This window comes from Mycteria americana, chromosome 2, assembly GCF_035582795.1.
Source record: "Mycteria americana isolate JAX WOST 10 ecotype Jacksonville Zoo and Gardens chromosome 2, USCA_MyAme_1.0, whole genome shotgun sequence".
In the NCBI taxonomy this organism is placed as follows: domain Eukaryota; kingdom Metazoa; phylum Chordata; class Aves; order Ciconiiformes; family Ciconiidae; genus Mycteria; species Mycteria americana.
This window is the reverse complement of record NC_134366.1, coordinates 36,414,944-36,431,387: the sequence shown is the minus strand read 5'-3', so window position 1 is coordinate 36,431,387 and position 16,444 is coordinate 36,414,944. Positions and strand designations below refer to the sequence as shown.

The window sequence follows — 16,444 nt, the reverse complement described above, 5'->3', positions numbered from 1 at the left end:
AGGGTAATGCTGTTTATAATGAAGTCAGAATTGGCTTTTAGAGCCTGATGAATGAAAGTCCACAGTATAAGACTGCAGCTTTTTGTGAGAGACATCTGTGCTATAACAAGAGTAGGAGACCCAATTTAGACAACTGCTAGAAGGAGAGCCCAAGAAAAGGAAAGACCTTTTTTTTTTTTCCTAGCTTAGATTAAATATTTGTACAAATAAACTTTTCTTTTCAGCTGCTCATCAGAATTGCTGCTGCACCACCAACTTGGCTTCGAATTTTGTTTCGATTGCCCAACAAGGCTGTACACTAAGAGTGTTACGGAAGAGCAGCTTAAAAAAAACATGTTTGTTTTGCAGCAGAACTAGAGGCTTTGGGCTAGAGAGAAAAAAATTTGGGGAGAGGGAAAAGAGAGTGTGAAGAGAAATATGAAAAAATGAAGGATGTGAATAGAAACTGGCTGTTGCAGTAAATGCATGTGAAGCAGGAAACACATGCAGGAGTTGAGTTCTGTGTTTTGAAAGTGAGTTAGGCTTTGAATACAGTCGCAATGACTTTTCCCAACTGAATCAGCTGGTCCAGTTAAAAGTGTCCTCGCCCATGAAGCTTGCTCCTCACACACACGTACATACACCCCAGCCGCTGCTGAAACTTTACTAGTGCATTTTAAATACAATCTGGTTAAAAGGCTACCTCTGTGGTGTTGACCACACTTAAAACCTTGCCGCGTGAGACTGACGGTGATGAAAATACAAGTGTCTACTGAGGACAGTGCTGTGGAGAGCAAGTGCCTTTAACCCAAGAGGATTTTCTCGTTTCGGTTAAAGAAAGCTCCAATCATTCGAGGAAACTTCTCATAAATCTGTTTGGTAAAGCAACTCTTTTAAGAACACGGGAACTCAAATCACTTGGATTAAAGCCCAGAGGGACACTGTCTCTGACTGAGATGGCTCAGAAGAGGATTAAGGAGCAGTATAAGTGGAGAACTCCTGGTAAGAGGAGTGGGATGCTGAATGTGCACCGTCCTGGGCTATTCGTCAGCATTAACAGCAAAGGAGCCTTTTGGTTCTTAGGCTTACTGGAGCAGGTGCAAGGCTAGTGTGTTGACAGGTTTTTGATGGCTGATCAGAAACACATTGGAAGTAGTAGTTTTTAGAGAGAAGGTAGTATCTTTAAAAAGTTGTGTGGGTTCAGCTTTAAAGCATTCCTTTTCTTGGTGAAGCTGGTGACTTTAATATGTGGGTCTTCATGTAAAGTTATGCTTAGCCCAGAATATAAATTTAATATGGAAATAGCTTACAAAATATCGATTAATTATTATCTAGCAAGGTCTTGTGGTACCTCAGGCATTCTAGCTTTTTTCTTTTCCTGTACGTTTAAGGATGAAAATGAAATTCTGTGATTTTGAAGTGATGCAGCTTTGGGCCAGGGTGGGCATGAGCTGGTGGTCTGCACAGTTCAAATGTAATAATTTGTCTTTAACTAACTAAAGACGTTAGCTCACATTATAGTATGGTCTGCTGTGTAATGTGGTATGGGTGTTGACATACTGTAGGGACAAAGAAATTGCTTTATCAGACTAATGAACTCTTCAGTATCCTGTTTCAAGTAAACGTCTCAAAATGGGTCTCTGAGCCAGGACTTGCTTTTGCTTTTCTTGTTTTAAAACCCTGACCCCACCTGAGATTCTGTTCACCTGCTGGTTTCAGTGGAGGCACAATTACCATTGAAACTGTCTATGGTAGAAGGCTTTCCTCTAATTGCATGCGGTGACTCTCCTGGTTTGTGTGGAATTACGGCCGCAGACCTGCAAGACTTCGCAACTCTCCTACTCAACTCTGCCAACATTTCAATTGTCTTAAAAGGATCTTCCACAGACTTTTAATTTATTTTAATCCCCTGGAGCATCTCTGCTTCAGTCATACTTAGTGAATTTCAGAGTAAACTTTTCCTTAGCTTCAAATTGTCAGATCTGAGGAGTGGCAGAAAAATGGGGTTTTTAGGGGATTGAAAAGACAAACTCTCAGACTAGGCTAATCTCTGCTTGTAGGAGGAGAGGGCAATTAACAACTTGTCTATGAAAACAAAACAGTTGCCAAGAAAACTTACTGGACCCTCTGCAAGAAGGACGGGGAAATTCTGCAGTTAGAAGTAGTAATGCATTGCTGAAACTTGGCGAGCAGTGCATTGCCTTTTAAATACCTGGTTTGAAATATTACCTTTGAAATGTCTGTGTGCAATTTCAATTTTAATAGGTGGTAAAGATTGGAAATTATACTGATGTAAGTTGTCATTAAGTTTGGGCATATAAACTGCAATTTATCTTAAAAATGTCTTTTTATATTGTAGTAAAAGTATGCGGTACATTAATAAATTATAATTTTGAATTCTTAATCTCATGAGGATGTAGACTCTGAATTTTACATTTTTAGGGACTGGGGTTTTGTGCACGCTCAGTTGCTGGTTATAGCAAGTGGAAGCGTACTGCAATGAGAAACTGCATAGATGCATATTTATGCCTATTACTTTCCTTCTGTCTCTGCTTCCTTGTTTCTTTCCTTTCCCAAAAGGGTTTCCTCCCTTTCATTCTGACATTTTACCTTAAGAGACTAACTGAAGAATGGCACTTCAGTCACAGAGATTGCAAGTTTACTTTTTCACTACTTGGTGTAAATTGTGAACTTTTCCAGCATCATTTTAATTCTTGAGACAGAACATGAGGATGCAACAAACCACAATGATATACTTGTGTTCTGTGCTAGTTACTGTCACAGTCATTGTTTTCTGGAACGTTATTTCTCACCAGGAAGAAAATAAAGTATATACCATGTGATTTTTAGAAGCGATAAAACCGTGGGTATTTTAATGTTTTTACTGGAATATTCTGACACCTTGATTTTCCTAAAATTCTCATTGTTTCTTGCCCCTTCTTCATCCTCTATTTGACTAGAATAAAACAAATTATGCCAAATAAAACTACTTTATGCGGATTTCTTTTGCCCCTTGTCATATGTTTTTTCCTGTTCCTCCCTAGCTTTCTACCAAATGACAAATTAATTGTGACTTTTGAATAATTGTGAAGATACTGTTGCAAGTGGTTCCTCTTGAATGGATCTTTGGGAAAACTGCCAAAGTAATTGCGGAACAGGTCTTGATGTGCTGGTTATTCTGGTTAACTTCTCTATGTAGACAAGCCCCCACTAAGTAAGAGAATAACACTTTTACATATGACCTAAGTGTATTGGGAGGAAAAAAATACAAACCCAAACAGTGGCAAAGTTACATATATGTGCTTGGGATACATAGAAAGATTTTATTCCAGATTTTCTCTTCTCTAATTCTTCCTGCCTCTGCTTTAGCCCATTCTGAGAACAGGTGACTTGGAGGTTTATTTTCAAAGTTTGGGACTTACGGTGCAGTGTGACTTCCTGGAGTTATGTTCTGTATTTTCATATTCATGAGGTTTTAAACGCAGATTTTCTGATGTGACAAAGAAAACAAGCAATGTGTGCTTGCTCTTCCCAAAATAGTTAACATTTCTTCCTTATCGGAGCGAATGTCTTGAGTGCTGTATGTTCTGATAAAATTATTACGAATTTTAGTGTTTCTACAGGCTTTTTTGTTAATTGTTTTGAAATTGAAATCTGTAATTTCTTTTACCTCTTGACAGGTGCTGGATAGTTTGTTAGCTCAGTATGGAGCAGTGGAGAACTGTGAGCAAGGTACGGCTCTACTCTCAAACTGCTTTTAAATTTGTAGTGGGAAGGGAGTGCACACTGAACTTAACCTCTTTTCATTGTGTTTGCCTTTCTAGTGAACACTGACACAGAGACTGCAGTTGTAAATGTAACATATGGCAATAAGGACCAGGCTAGACAGTAAGTATCTTATTTACTTGTTACTGTCATCTAACTTGCATTTTGGAATTCATGTTGTTGTGATTTTATATACAACTTCACTTCTGATTAATTTATTGATTAAAATGATCATGTAAGCATTAACTTTTAAGAAAGTCTCTTGGTCTTCCCCTCGCCAAGTCTTGTGTGCTTTCCTTAATTTGCTGGGTTTTGTAATCAACTTTTCCTGTATTTCGATTAAAAATAAATTAATAATTTTGAAAATTGAAAATTTGGGTGAAATTATTTGACTGGGAAGGGCAGAAACTTAGTGATTTGTCAATGACAGAGGACAGGAGTTATTCCTTAATGATTTTTAGCCATGTTTTAAAAAAAAGCTTTGTTATGTCCTTTTACAGTGTTGGTTGTTCTGTGTCTGTCTTCTGGTTAGCAGCTGAATTCTTCTCCTATTTGCTCCTGCTGTTTTGCTACGATTTTCCCTTAAGAAATTATTTTTTTAATTAGAAAATTTAATGCTGCTTCCAAGCACACAAAAGGTTGTAATCCAAATACCTAAAATAATTTATTTGGGCTTTTCGAACTTTAGGCCATGTATCTTATGCTTGCTTATATCTTCAGTAATTGATAACTTTTAATCTAGGTATTAAAATTTAAAAACATAATGCTTTACTTTCTTAATCAATTGTTGTAGATCCTTTTCCTTTAAACAGCCATATAATATATTATGCTATAGGTTTAATTTTGCTTTTCCACCACAGGTAGAAAAAGGACTTGTGTGTTCCTTAATTTTTAGTCTGGTGACATAAAGATATTTTTCCCCTCTTTCTAGCTGTAGCAGGTTAAACAAAACCAAACCCATGGAATAGCCTACAATGATCTTTTTATTTTAACTTTGAAATTTCTGCCACCTTGTGGCTAACTAAAATCAGCAGTTAAGATGCAGAGTATGCTTATGGTATGCATTAATTCAAAATTACAAATGAAATAATATTTGTACATATAATTAAGTAATTATAACTTCTGTGCAACTTGAATGCAACACATGTATTTAATCTTTCAAAGTGTTAGGTTACTTGTTAGTGTATTCTAAACAAATGTGATGGGAAACTTGTGTCAGTGGTGTCTCCTTTGTACACTGGGGCTGAAGGAAACAATGTTTTTCTTGAATCACTATTTAACTTTCCTCAAAACCTGAATCATTCAACAAATTCTTCATCAGGTTCTTCTGTTTTTAATTTTGTTGCACAGTAATTAAGAAAAATGTTGAATTTCCAGTTCTGAAGAAACCTATAGTGCAATGTTAAAAACTAATGCTACATGTGCCATTTCCTTCTTTGAAAATGTAAGAAGGAACTACCTGAAACACATCAGAAAGAAGCATGATGCATATTTTTGAGCTGTCTGTCATCTGTGACATGGGTTCCTGGACTTGTGCACTCCCTTCCGAAGTTGAAAACAACAACATACAGTTTGTCCCCACTCAAACTGTACTTGTTAAATTTTAAGGTCAATCCTGATGAAATGCTGAGATAAGCCAAAACTGTGAAGAAGCATCTGAGATAAAATATTGTTTTGCATGAGAAATCACATGACAATAAACTGAAAACATCTTGAGTTTGAAGCAGGTGAATTAGTGACCAGCATGAATGTTGGAGGAGGACCTGAAGCAATACAGGTTGAATGCTGACATAGAGTTTGGTCACCTTAAATGGTTAGAGCAAGTGGAGGAGCCTTGATTTGCTTTTGTGAATGGTTCGTTATGGACAGAATGTTTTCTAAGGGGATGAGTCCATTTTCTGTACAGAAAACGTTAGCTCAGTTTGGCTGGGTTCAGGATGCAACCTTGCAACCATTTAGAAACCCCTAAGAGAAGAAGTGGCTGGATAGAGGTTTTTCTAGCAAAAAAACTGAGGAATTGCAATGAAGAATCACTACAGGACCTGTGCATATGTGGCTTTTCCCTAGTGACTGTGGTGGTGTTTCAGCTGAATGGTTTTCCCAGACATGACCTAGCTTTGCTTCTTGGAACTGTCTGTGATGGACAGCAATGGCTGTGGAGGGGGAGTGGTATATGGCAGTATAAAAGGCAGTGTCAGTCAGCCTATGCAGTACAAGGAGTAACAAAACTGACTTTATTGAAAGCTGTTTAGAGTCGTTGATAATCAGAAGCTGATAAGCTTTGTATTTTGAAACTTAGCTGTTTAGGGTAAATGATGCTCTTAGCCATGACTTTTGGAGCAAACGCTGTGACGTGAAGTTTTTTTTATGCTGCCGCATACAGCGGGTCCCCAGTTCTAATTGTGTCTTTTCTGCACTTTTTGCAACACACATACTAACCTCACAGTTAGTAGCGCTGGCTGACAAAACATGCAAAGTTGGCTACTTCCCCGCTGGATAGACTGTATGGCATTGCTGTGCCTGTTGGAGTGTGTACCGGCAATGCTGTGTGGTGAAGGTGCTGTAACACAATCTGGAGATATTTTTGATAAGCAGTTCTAAACAAGTGTTGGTATGCATTGCTTGGAGGATGTTACTTTTGAACAAAACTTTTGGTTCCACCCAGCTGGGAAACTGAGCCTCCTTCTGTCTTGCAAGTCTAATTGCTGTGGTAGAGGTTTTTTTCTCTAGGCTGGTACTGCAGTTGTGGCATATTCAATACAGGGCTGCATCCAAAATTAAGTTGAAAACTGAAATCAGTGAAGAATGCTGCAGTCCTTTTGAGAAACAAGTCTTGGACAGAGCACACAGCACCCAAAGTCTGAGACATGCACAGTTATTGACTTCTAGTTGGAATGGAGGTCTGTGGCTTTGACTTGTCATAGCGATGCCTCTCTTTCCTAGCTGGACAGGCATGAGGCTGTCTTGGCAGAAAAAGCAGGATGCTGCTCCTTGTCTTTATGTGGCCAGAGCAGGGGAGCCAGCGTGGCAGATCAGGTACTTGTGGGAAGCCCAGTAGGTTTGTGGAGAGGTGTATGGCAAGCACGGAGCCATGCACGGGCCTGGGAAAACCACCCTTTGCTCTCCAGGACTGTGGGTAGCGAAGAGAAGGCTGGGACTGCCAGGGCATCTCTGTGACCCCATCCCTTCCCTCCTCTCCTGCAAGTGCTTGTGAGGAGGAGGGAGTTGTTCCAACTCAGAAACTGCCCCTGCTGCCGTCCTTCCCAGAAACTGGGGAGGGTCTCACAAAGCATGTTCATGCTGCTGGGGCACACGTGATTACTGAACGTCATGGCGGGTTATGGAATATTTGGAAGAGAGGAGTTCAGAGGGCGAGTGGCAGAGCCTGGAACCCGTGGTTCTGTTTGAACACCCCAACCGGCTGCGCATAGGTACTGAGGCAGCTTGGGACCTGCTTGCCGAAGGGCACCCCCTCTTCTCCCAATATTGATCCCTGACTGCAATTAGAAGGATGTGCTGACCGTGTCCTTGTGACGTGCTGCCACCTAAATTATGGCTGTTATCTTCAAAAGTTACACCACCTCCTCTTTCCCTCCCCAAAATGTTCCAGTGTGTAGGCGTCTAGTGCATGCTACAGCATTTAGCTCTACCCAGGATTTTGGAAGGGAAATTTTGTGCAAAGTTGGCCTCGCATATATGGAGTGGGTGTATATTGTTTTAGTATGGGGCTAGGTGTTTATTTTTTATCTTATTTTTTTAGCTCAGGAATGAGATATGTGTGTTGGTTGTGTCTTGTAACTGATGGTGTGTTTTAAATGCAGGCTGCAATGTGAGGAGCTCAGGATCTGTGTCTTTGCAGATATAAGTAGGTATATTACTTTGAGTGTTAAGACATTAGTGGTCACCTTTTAATTAGAATACTTGCAAAAAGAAACAATTTTTTTACCCTTTCAATGAAGCACGAAGCTGTGTGCATGAACACAACACGTATCCTTGATGAATGAATAAGAGTTCACATAACTAATACTTTTACGTGCCATCATGGGTCAGGGCTAATGTTGCCATAGGAACGATAATACTGAAAATTCAGTGGTGTATGATTATAAGCTTAGATTTATTTTTTTTGCTTTGTTTTTATTTTCAGAAATACTAATGAAAGCTATATTTTTATTTAATGCAAAAAAACTATCATTATGCCAAAGAAAAATTACCGTGTATATCTGTCTTCTCAGTATGCAAATGTATCTGTTCAGGGAGGAAAAAAGAAAGGTGGTGTACGTACAAGCTGCATGTGGGAGTGAAATATGTTCTCCATCTAGTGCTTAGTGTCATCACACTATCAATGGATGAATGATTTCCAGCACAAGACTCGGTGCTGTTACTGTATTCATTTATCTTGGATGTTTAACCTCCACTAGCATCAGAAGGGAGAAGGCTGGGCAAACATCCTCTCATAGGGAGCTCACGAGAGGACAGTGGTGAGATGCCATTTTGATGGGAAAAACTCAGGTAACTAATTTATAAAATATTTGTTTAAAGGTTTCAATTTTATGTAGGGATCCTCTTGCTTCTGAGCCAGTGTCATGTGAACATAAGCTAGGCTGTTATACATCTTAGCAGAGCATAGGCAGTAGTCACAGAATCACAGAATCATATAGGTTGGAAAAGACCTTTAAGATCATCGAGTCCAACCATAAATCTAACGCTACCAAGACCACTACACCATGTCCCTAAGCACCTCATCCAAACATCCTTTAAATATCTCCAGGGATGGTGACTCAACCACTTCCCTGGGCAGCCTGTTCCAATGCTTGATAACCCTCTCGGTGAAGAAAAATTTCCTAATATCCAGTCTAAACCTCCCCTGGCGCAACTTGAGGCCATTTCCTCTTGTGCTATCACTTGTTACTTGGGAGAAAAGACCGACCCCCACCTCTCTACAACCTCCTTTCAGGTAGTTGTAGAGAGCGATAAGGTCTCCCCTCAGCCTCCTTTTCTCCAGGCTAAACAACCCCAGTTCCCTCAGCCGCTCCTCATAAGACTTCTGCTCCAGACCCTTCACCAGCTTTGTTGCCCTTCTCTGGACACGCTCCAGCACCTCAATGTCTCTCTTGTAGTGGGGGGCCCAAAACTGAACACAGGATTCGAGGTGCGGCCTCACCAGTGCTGAGTACAGGGGCACGATCACTTCCCTAGTCCTGCTGGCCACACTATTTTTGATACAAGCCAGGATGCCTTGTATCATTGGCTTTCTTGGCCGCCTGGGCACACTGCTGGCTCATATTCAGGCGGCTGTCAACAAACACCCCCAGGTCCTTCTCTGCCAGGCAGCTTTCCAGCCACTCTTCCCCAAGCCTGTAGCGTTGCATGGGGTTGTTGTGGCCCAAGTGCAGGACCTTGCACTTGGCCTTGTTAAACCCCATACAATTGACCTCGGCCCATCCAGCCAGCCTGTCCAGGTCCCTCTGCAGAGCCTGCCTACCCTCCAGCAGATCAACACTCCCACACAACTTGGTGTCATCTGCAAACTTACTGAGAGTACACTCGATCCCTTCGTCCAGATCATTGATAAAGATGTTAAACAGAACTGGCCCCAACACAGAGCCCTGGGGAACACCGCTTGTGACCGGCCGCCAACCGGAGTAAACCCCATTCACCACCACTCTTTGGGCCCGGCCATGCAGCCAGTTCTTTACCCAGCGAAGAGTACACCTGTCCAAGCCATGAGCAGCCAGTTTCTCCAGGAGAATGCTGTGGGAAACCGTGTCGAAGGCTTTACGGAAGTCTAGATAGACAACATCCACAGCCTTTCCCTCATCCACTAGGCGGGTCACCTTGTCGTAGAAGGAGATAAGGTTGGTCAAGCAGGACCTGCCTTTCCTGAACCCATGCTGGCTGGGCTTGATCCCTTGGTTATCCTCTACATGCCGTGTGATGGCACTCAGGATGATCTGCTCCATCAGCTTCCCTGGCACCGAGGTCAGGCTGACAGGCCTGTAGTTCCCTGGTCGCTGCAGTCTCTTAATAGATTTGTTTTATAAAAAAATTCTGAACTACACTATGAGATTCCTGTGTACTGGCTCTTGCTGGTATATGAAATTGAACCATTTTCCATTTCCACTAAATATTAATTTTTAAAGAAGATTTTGGGGGAAGAGGGCACCTCTTAATGAGGAAGCTTACAGATCCCCCCCCCCCCCCCATGTTTGTCCTCATTAAATGAGTCTAAGGCTTTTGGCGCTTGTGTAAAAGATGGTTTGTGGGTTGTTTCAGTAGGTACCTGTAGACAGAGGTAACCTGCATGGCCTGTATTAACGTGTGGTTGTGGAAGGAGACCCCCAGCCCTGTTTGGGAAGGCAGAGGTCTTTGCAGAAAGGCAGAGGTGGTGTTGCTGTGGTTTGGACTTGCGTTTCTGAGGCAGTCAGTCAATGCGAGCATGTGCTTCACAAAAGGAGCTGGATTTAAAGTGCATTTGGTGGACTGCAACAATGATGATAGGCTTGACTGAAACAGGTGCCGCTAGTGCCATGGAGAACCAGTCACTTGCTTTCCTCTGAGGCTCAGGCTTTCCCAGGTAGCAGGGATGGTTCTCCTGATAGCAAGTGCTGTTGGAGATGCTGTTTTACAGGAATTTTGCATCCATCTAGAAGACAGTTCTTAATCACTCATCTCTCTTGTTGGTTTTTTTCCTTCCCCCTGCCGAAGGCAGTGCCTAGACGCCTCTGAAATTTTGGGCTTGTTGTGGTGCTGAAGGGCTGCTGAGCCATCACCTTGCCTGATTCCAGCCCTATATTTTGTGCCACAAAATTGATTAAAATTAGTTCAGAACAGTTAAATGAAGGTGTATGACAATACTTTAAAAATCTAGTGAAAACTGTCAAATGTTGGAATGTGAAGGCCAGGCTTAACAGCCAAAGGGACTTTTCAAAAGCTGTGGACTTGTCTTCTGTAAGAAATACACCAGAACTGTGTATTTGCTGCATCACTGAAAATTAGTTATCTTGGCATTCACCTGCGTGTGCCCAAATCAGTGCAGAGTGTGGGACTACCTATCCAGGAAATGTCAATTCCACAAAAGGCTTGGGAGAGCAGTGTTTAATTACTGACTCTTCTTCCGACTTCTCTTTGAACAAATCAAATTATAAAACAAGTCAGCCTGTAAAATATGGAGAACCCTCTAACTCAGAGGGTGAATTAGTTATTTTAAAGTTTTCTCTCTAAATATCTAGACTAATTTAAACAAGTGGATACTACTGTAGTATCTCTAGTATACTAAAGAATCTAGTATACAGTACTAGAGATACTGTAGTATCTCTAGTATCTAACTGGAGAAGTGAACTTTAAAGCAGGTTTGCCTTCAAATACTTGCTCAAAGACAACCCATCCAATATTTTTTAGTGTGTTATTTTTCCATGTCATCATATGGCTTTGGTGGCCAGGGATTGTTCACTGGTGACATAATTGATTTTCCACAATGGCAAGTGAACTTTTCTCAGTTTGCTTTGAATTTAAGGTACTTAGTCACACAGAACCATTTAGCCATTCGTAAATTGTTCTTAAGTAGAAAAATTCCAACCTTCCTTCCAGGAGAAGTATGGTGTATATATATGCCAGTTGTTGCTGTATAATGTTTGTTGTGAAAACATGATAGGTATATAGCTCAGTTGCAAACAAAAAGCCTAGTCTTTTTCTCCCCTACCACTTCCAAGGAAGAGTGAGAAGTCTCATGCACTGGTTCAGTGTAAGGTTTTGTATTAGTGCTGGGATTCTGGTCTAAGATGCCAGGGGAGATTGAAGCATTTTGGGAAAGAAACAATGTCTGAACTTGTCAAATGAACGTGTGGAAGGGAATGAGTTGGGATGGATGTCAACCCGGAGCCTACCAGCACGTTCACGAAATCGTTGGTGCTCATCTCTCCAACATCTTGAGGTTTGATTCTAAAAGAAACAGGGCTTGTGCAACTGCACTGTCTGGTGGTGTGTTCCCCTCCCTGTTAGCAATTCAGCTTTTTTGCTGATTTCAGTAAAACTCAACCCAGAAACAGAGGTCTCAGATATTTGCAACCAACAAGATCTTAGTATGTTCAGGTTGCATAAAAAAGAAAGGCTGCAGACCCCTTTCCCAGATAGGATGTCCGTGGAGAGAGGCTTCAGCGAAATGCCTTTTGGGCATTGGAAATCTTATGCAGAAACTAAAACTTGAGAGACAAATCCATAGGAACACAAGTTTCACTAGTCTGGCTGCTCACTGCCTTTACTGTGTTGTAAACATGGCTTTCTGTGTAATAAAATGCTATTCAAAGTCTATGGAGTAAAAGTTAAGAAATGTCAGCTTTGAAATAGCCTCAGCAAATTTTAATCCAGCTCTCTTGCCATATGCTGTAAGAGATTCTTCTTTTATGGGAGCAATTACACTCCTGCCCTGTTCCCAAAGGACCTGTGTCTCATTTGGTGAACAGAAGTATTTAATGAGCAGTGATCAGTTATTCAATATTTTGCTTTCCTTGTTGTTCATTGGGATTGCCTTGGGCCTTATTTATTACCAGCCCTTATTAAACACTGCTGCAAAGACACAAATTACTTGTTTTCTCATAAGCTCTTTACTGTCTGACTGGAGTATTTCGAGGATGGTGGTTCAACCCCTGGGAGATGAGGGGCATGTTATCCTCGGTACCCATATACCACTTCTTACCTGCAAAGTTGCTGCTCGGCTTCAACAGCTGCTTGAGACCCAGACTGTCAGGTGGTTCACCTGGGAGATGAGTAGCACTTTTCAATGGCTACCCTCAAAAATTTAGGTGATTGGCTAGCATCTCCCTTTCTCTCTGCAGTAGAGGGAGGAGTAAGAGCGTTGCTGAGGGTAGCGTTTGGTAAACTGGCAGCAACCACCTGCAAATGTGGGTGAACAGAGGGAGTGGGTTAAGTTTCTGAATTTCAGAGGCCTTGCTCCAGAGCATATGGTGGCTGAGCTTTTTAATGAAAGCGTATGCTGGTGGGTTCTTTAATATGAGATGGAAACCTCCTCCCTCCCACTACTGTTTTTAATTTAAATTTTGTCTTTAAACAAAATCTATCAGTGATCTTTGGTCCAAGATTAAGCCTGGCATTTATAAAGTACCCCAAATCAATGCATGTTTCAGTGATGTCAATATATCATTTTGTTGATAATCTGAATAACATGCCTTCTGTAGTGAAACTTTGAAATGTCTGTCTTGGGCAAACATGTTAGTTTTATATCACTAGCTTACCAGTGTGCTGCGTGTAGCTTAGTTATTCCTACTGTTTCCTAGATCTTTAATTGTATTGCCTCTATTCTCTTTGTGAGTGGAAGATCTTCTACCCTCCAGAAATCCGTCATTTTTAAGTTTAGAGTTGTGCTCCCTCTGCGAAGAGGATGAGACCAGCAGGTCAGGTTGACCTGCAAACTTGGCCCCACCTTGGTTAGAAAGAGGGGCTGGGCAGAGGGAGAGCTGAGCGACCGGGTGGTTATTCAGTGTGACGGAGCGCGCTGTGTGCATTTGGGCAATATCCCTCTGTGATATTTAACAGAGGGCTCTGCTTTGCCTAAAAGCACGAGAGAACTTGAAACAGTGTTTAAATGCCTTCTAACACCTTTGCATCTATGGAGAGTTTAACAGATACATTGCCTTTAATTTCCTGGTTAACTTTTAAACCTGCTTACAACATGACTAGTTGCGAAGTTGCAAGGTGCTGTTGTGCTCTGCTAAGTGGTGTTTCAAATGCCATTGACTGGCTGAGAATGAACCAGGAACTGTCTGTCTGGTTTTTTTTTTTTTTTTCCCCCCTTCCTGTCACAGCTATGTCAGTTATTGCAAAAACTCCAGCCAAATAGCTGTGCTGGCAAAAACCCTAATGAAGGTGCTGTGATAGCAGCTAAAAAGTTTTCCCTCTGGTGCAGCTTTAATTCTATTTGGGAAACTGATTTAAATTAAATCAGGCAAAAGAATGCTTTTGAGTGTATAAGCTCTGTCTCCTGTGAGGTTTTGCTGATAGGGTTGCACCAGCAAAACCTTTAAAGTGCACAGAAGCCCAGAGCAAGCAAGAACTAACTTGTAGTCCTTAATATGGTGACTTAAAAAAAAAAAAAAAGAAAAAAAAAAAAGAAAAAGTTGTGTAATCAAAATCTTGACTGAAGAAGTTTGAATGGAACTCTTCATCTTGGAATCAGTTTTTAGCTTTGTCATGTGATTTAGAGCAGAAGTCTATAACTGAATGACTTGTCATTTCATAAGGCCCTGTGTGTGTGACTGCGTCTTTTTTTTTTTTTTTTCTCCCCCCTCTTCCCCTTTGCAAATAAACAGAGCAATAGAAAAACTGAACGGGTTTCAGCTTGAAAACTATTCCTTGAAAGTTGCATACATCCCAGATGAAATGGCAGCCCAGCAACCTCCACAACAACATCCCCAGGGAAGACGTGGATTTGGACAGAGGGGTCCTCCAAGACAAGGGTCACCCGGCGCAACCACAAGGCAGAAACCACAGTCGGACGTTCCTCTACGGATGCTGGTTCCCACGCAGTTCGTAGGAGCCATTATTGGGAAAGAAGGAGCGACAATCAGAAACATTACAAAGCAGACACAGTCCAAGTAAGTTATTTTACAAAACTGTAATTGTAAGCTTTAATATTGTGTCCTCATCTCCCATGTAAAGGGAAACTTGTAAAACTTCACAACTAACCTGTGTGGTCAGAGAGCAAATGAAGATAACGGTGAATAGGAAATCTTTTGCAAGTTTTATTTAAGGACTGGATTCTGTCCTTGACACACACATTCAAATACTAGCTGACTTGTTTCTCCCTTTTTTTAAAAAAATGAAATTATGCAGTGCTGGTAGGATGGTACTTGATGCCAGAGAGTTTGCTTACAGTTGTACTAATAAGGTTCTGGCACAAAAAGTGAAACTGAAAGAGCTGTAATATGTTGGCCTGTGGGACATACAGTCAGTGTGGTGACATATCCGAGTCTTTAAGTGTTTATTCTAGCTTTGGTTTCATTTAGGGCATTCTTAGGATTTATAAATGTTTTCAATTCAAGGTGGGGGGAAGAAAAAATAACTTTCCTATCTCCCCTCACTACTCCTTGCACCTCACCCCCATGTATTTCTGGTGAATACATTTGTTGCTATCAAGTCGCAGAACACACCAAAACACAGATTAAGGAAATGCACGGGAGGCAAAAAGCAAGCTGCTAAGTGACCTAAGAAGCTTAGAGCACTAGGGTCCAGAGACGCTGGAGGAGATTGTTTTCAGTGCACGTTAAATCCCTACCCACAAGAAAGAGCTCAGTGCAGATGCAGAGGGAGGTGGGGATCGTATTCGAAGTATTCTTCCAGGGTACCCCTAAGAGCAGAGAGTGAAAGATGCTGTCTTCAGCAGTGCATTAGTACGAGCCCCCAGCTCTGTAGTTACAGCAGGCAGGACACCTGTAAATGAGCTGTATGTGAGGGGTGTGTGGGTGGGTGGCTCCAGTTTTGAGAGCAGTTAATGAGGATAAGGGAGTCCTCTCTAATGACACCCCCCCACCCTCCACAAACAAACAGGTCCCCCCTCCCCCCCTCAAACCCAGGATTATCACAATGCTCCTTTCAACCTCTCATTAACATGTTGTAACCCAGGAGACTATTTGCTGTGTTTAACAACACAGGTTTAAGAGATTTGTGGTGTCCTGACAAGACTTGGTTGCAGTTCGCCTACGGGCAACCAATTTTTCAGGTGATATCCAAAACGTCTAATTCTTGGACTATACAAATCCTGGAAGATTGGCATAAGGAAAGCTTTTATCTCTTAAAAGAAGGCTGGATAGAGCAGAAATAATCACAGGTTGCTAACTTCACTGATACATGACTTCAAGAATGATGTTTTCATTGTTCTGGGGACAAAAAAAGAAATGCCATCTACCTCCAGTTGCACCAAGGCTTGCCATGGGCTTCTTAGAAAATGTTGCATCATGAAACAAAACAAATTTTCAATATCAGAAAGAACAGGAAAAATAAAGGATTTTATTGAAAAGCGGTATGGTTGGTTGTTAAGTTTGGAAACAGCTATGATTTGGGGGGGAGGAAGCAAAAAGCAGAGGTGGAAAGAGTATGTGACCTGCAGTTATTGGCAGAGGACAAATAATACCCAAGGCTTTGTCTTGGATGCAGGATGTAATTAGTTTTTTGTTAAATTCCTAGAGCTACACTAACCATGGTGTAGACTAAGGCTAGTAGTTTTAGGGTGGTAGAGAGTGGAGCTAGAGGAAAGGTAATGTCAGGAAAAAATTTTAGGCTTAAAGCATAGCAAAGTAATCTTGAGGATGAATGCAAGTACTGTGATGCTACTTGCTAGCAGAGAAGTGTTAAGAAACTCTGCTGCTGAGGTCATTAAAAAAGACAAGGTGGGACAAAGCCTGACTGTACTGTACCGGCACAGTCATTATTAGTGGAGCAACTGGGCTGGTGATAGGGTATTGGGAAAGCTTGATGAAATGTTGTCTTCGGTGGTTTACCACAGATTGTCTATTTAACAACTCCCCTGAATATCTTGATGGGAGTTTAATGAGGAAAGGAGATCCCAGTGTCCACAAAGGTGGGGTTTAGCTGGTAAAATCAGGATAGGAGAGGCTCTTTATAACACAAAAGAAATAGTATTTAGGAGATGTTTAAGTAGTTGTGTACTTTGCAAAATTAAACCATGTAA

At 41.4% G+C, this 16,444-nt stretch overlaps 1 protein-coding gene across 2 annotated transcripts in view; it reads left to right on the top strand.

The window, feature by feature from the left end:
- Nucleotides 1-16,444, top strand: part of IGF2BP3 (insulin like growth factor 2 mRNA binding protein 3) — a 118,529-nt gene that overhangs the window by 69,474 nt on the left and 32,611 nt on the right. For both annotated transcript variants that reach the window (XM_075492986.1, XM_075492985.1), the window contains 3 exons: nucleotides 3,660-3,711; nucleotides 3,804-3,867; nucleotides 14,067-14,351. In XM_075492986.1, coding sequence (XP_075349101.1) covers nucleotides 3,660-3,711; nucleotides 3,804-3,867; nucleotides 14,067-14,351 — 401 coding nt within the window. The remainder of the gene's footprint in view (nucleotides 1-3,659; nucleotides 3,712-3,803; nucleotides 3,868-14,066; nucleotides 14,352-16,444) is intronic.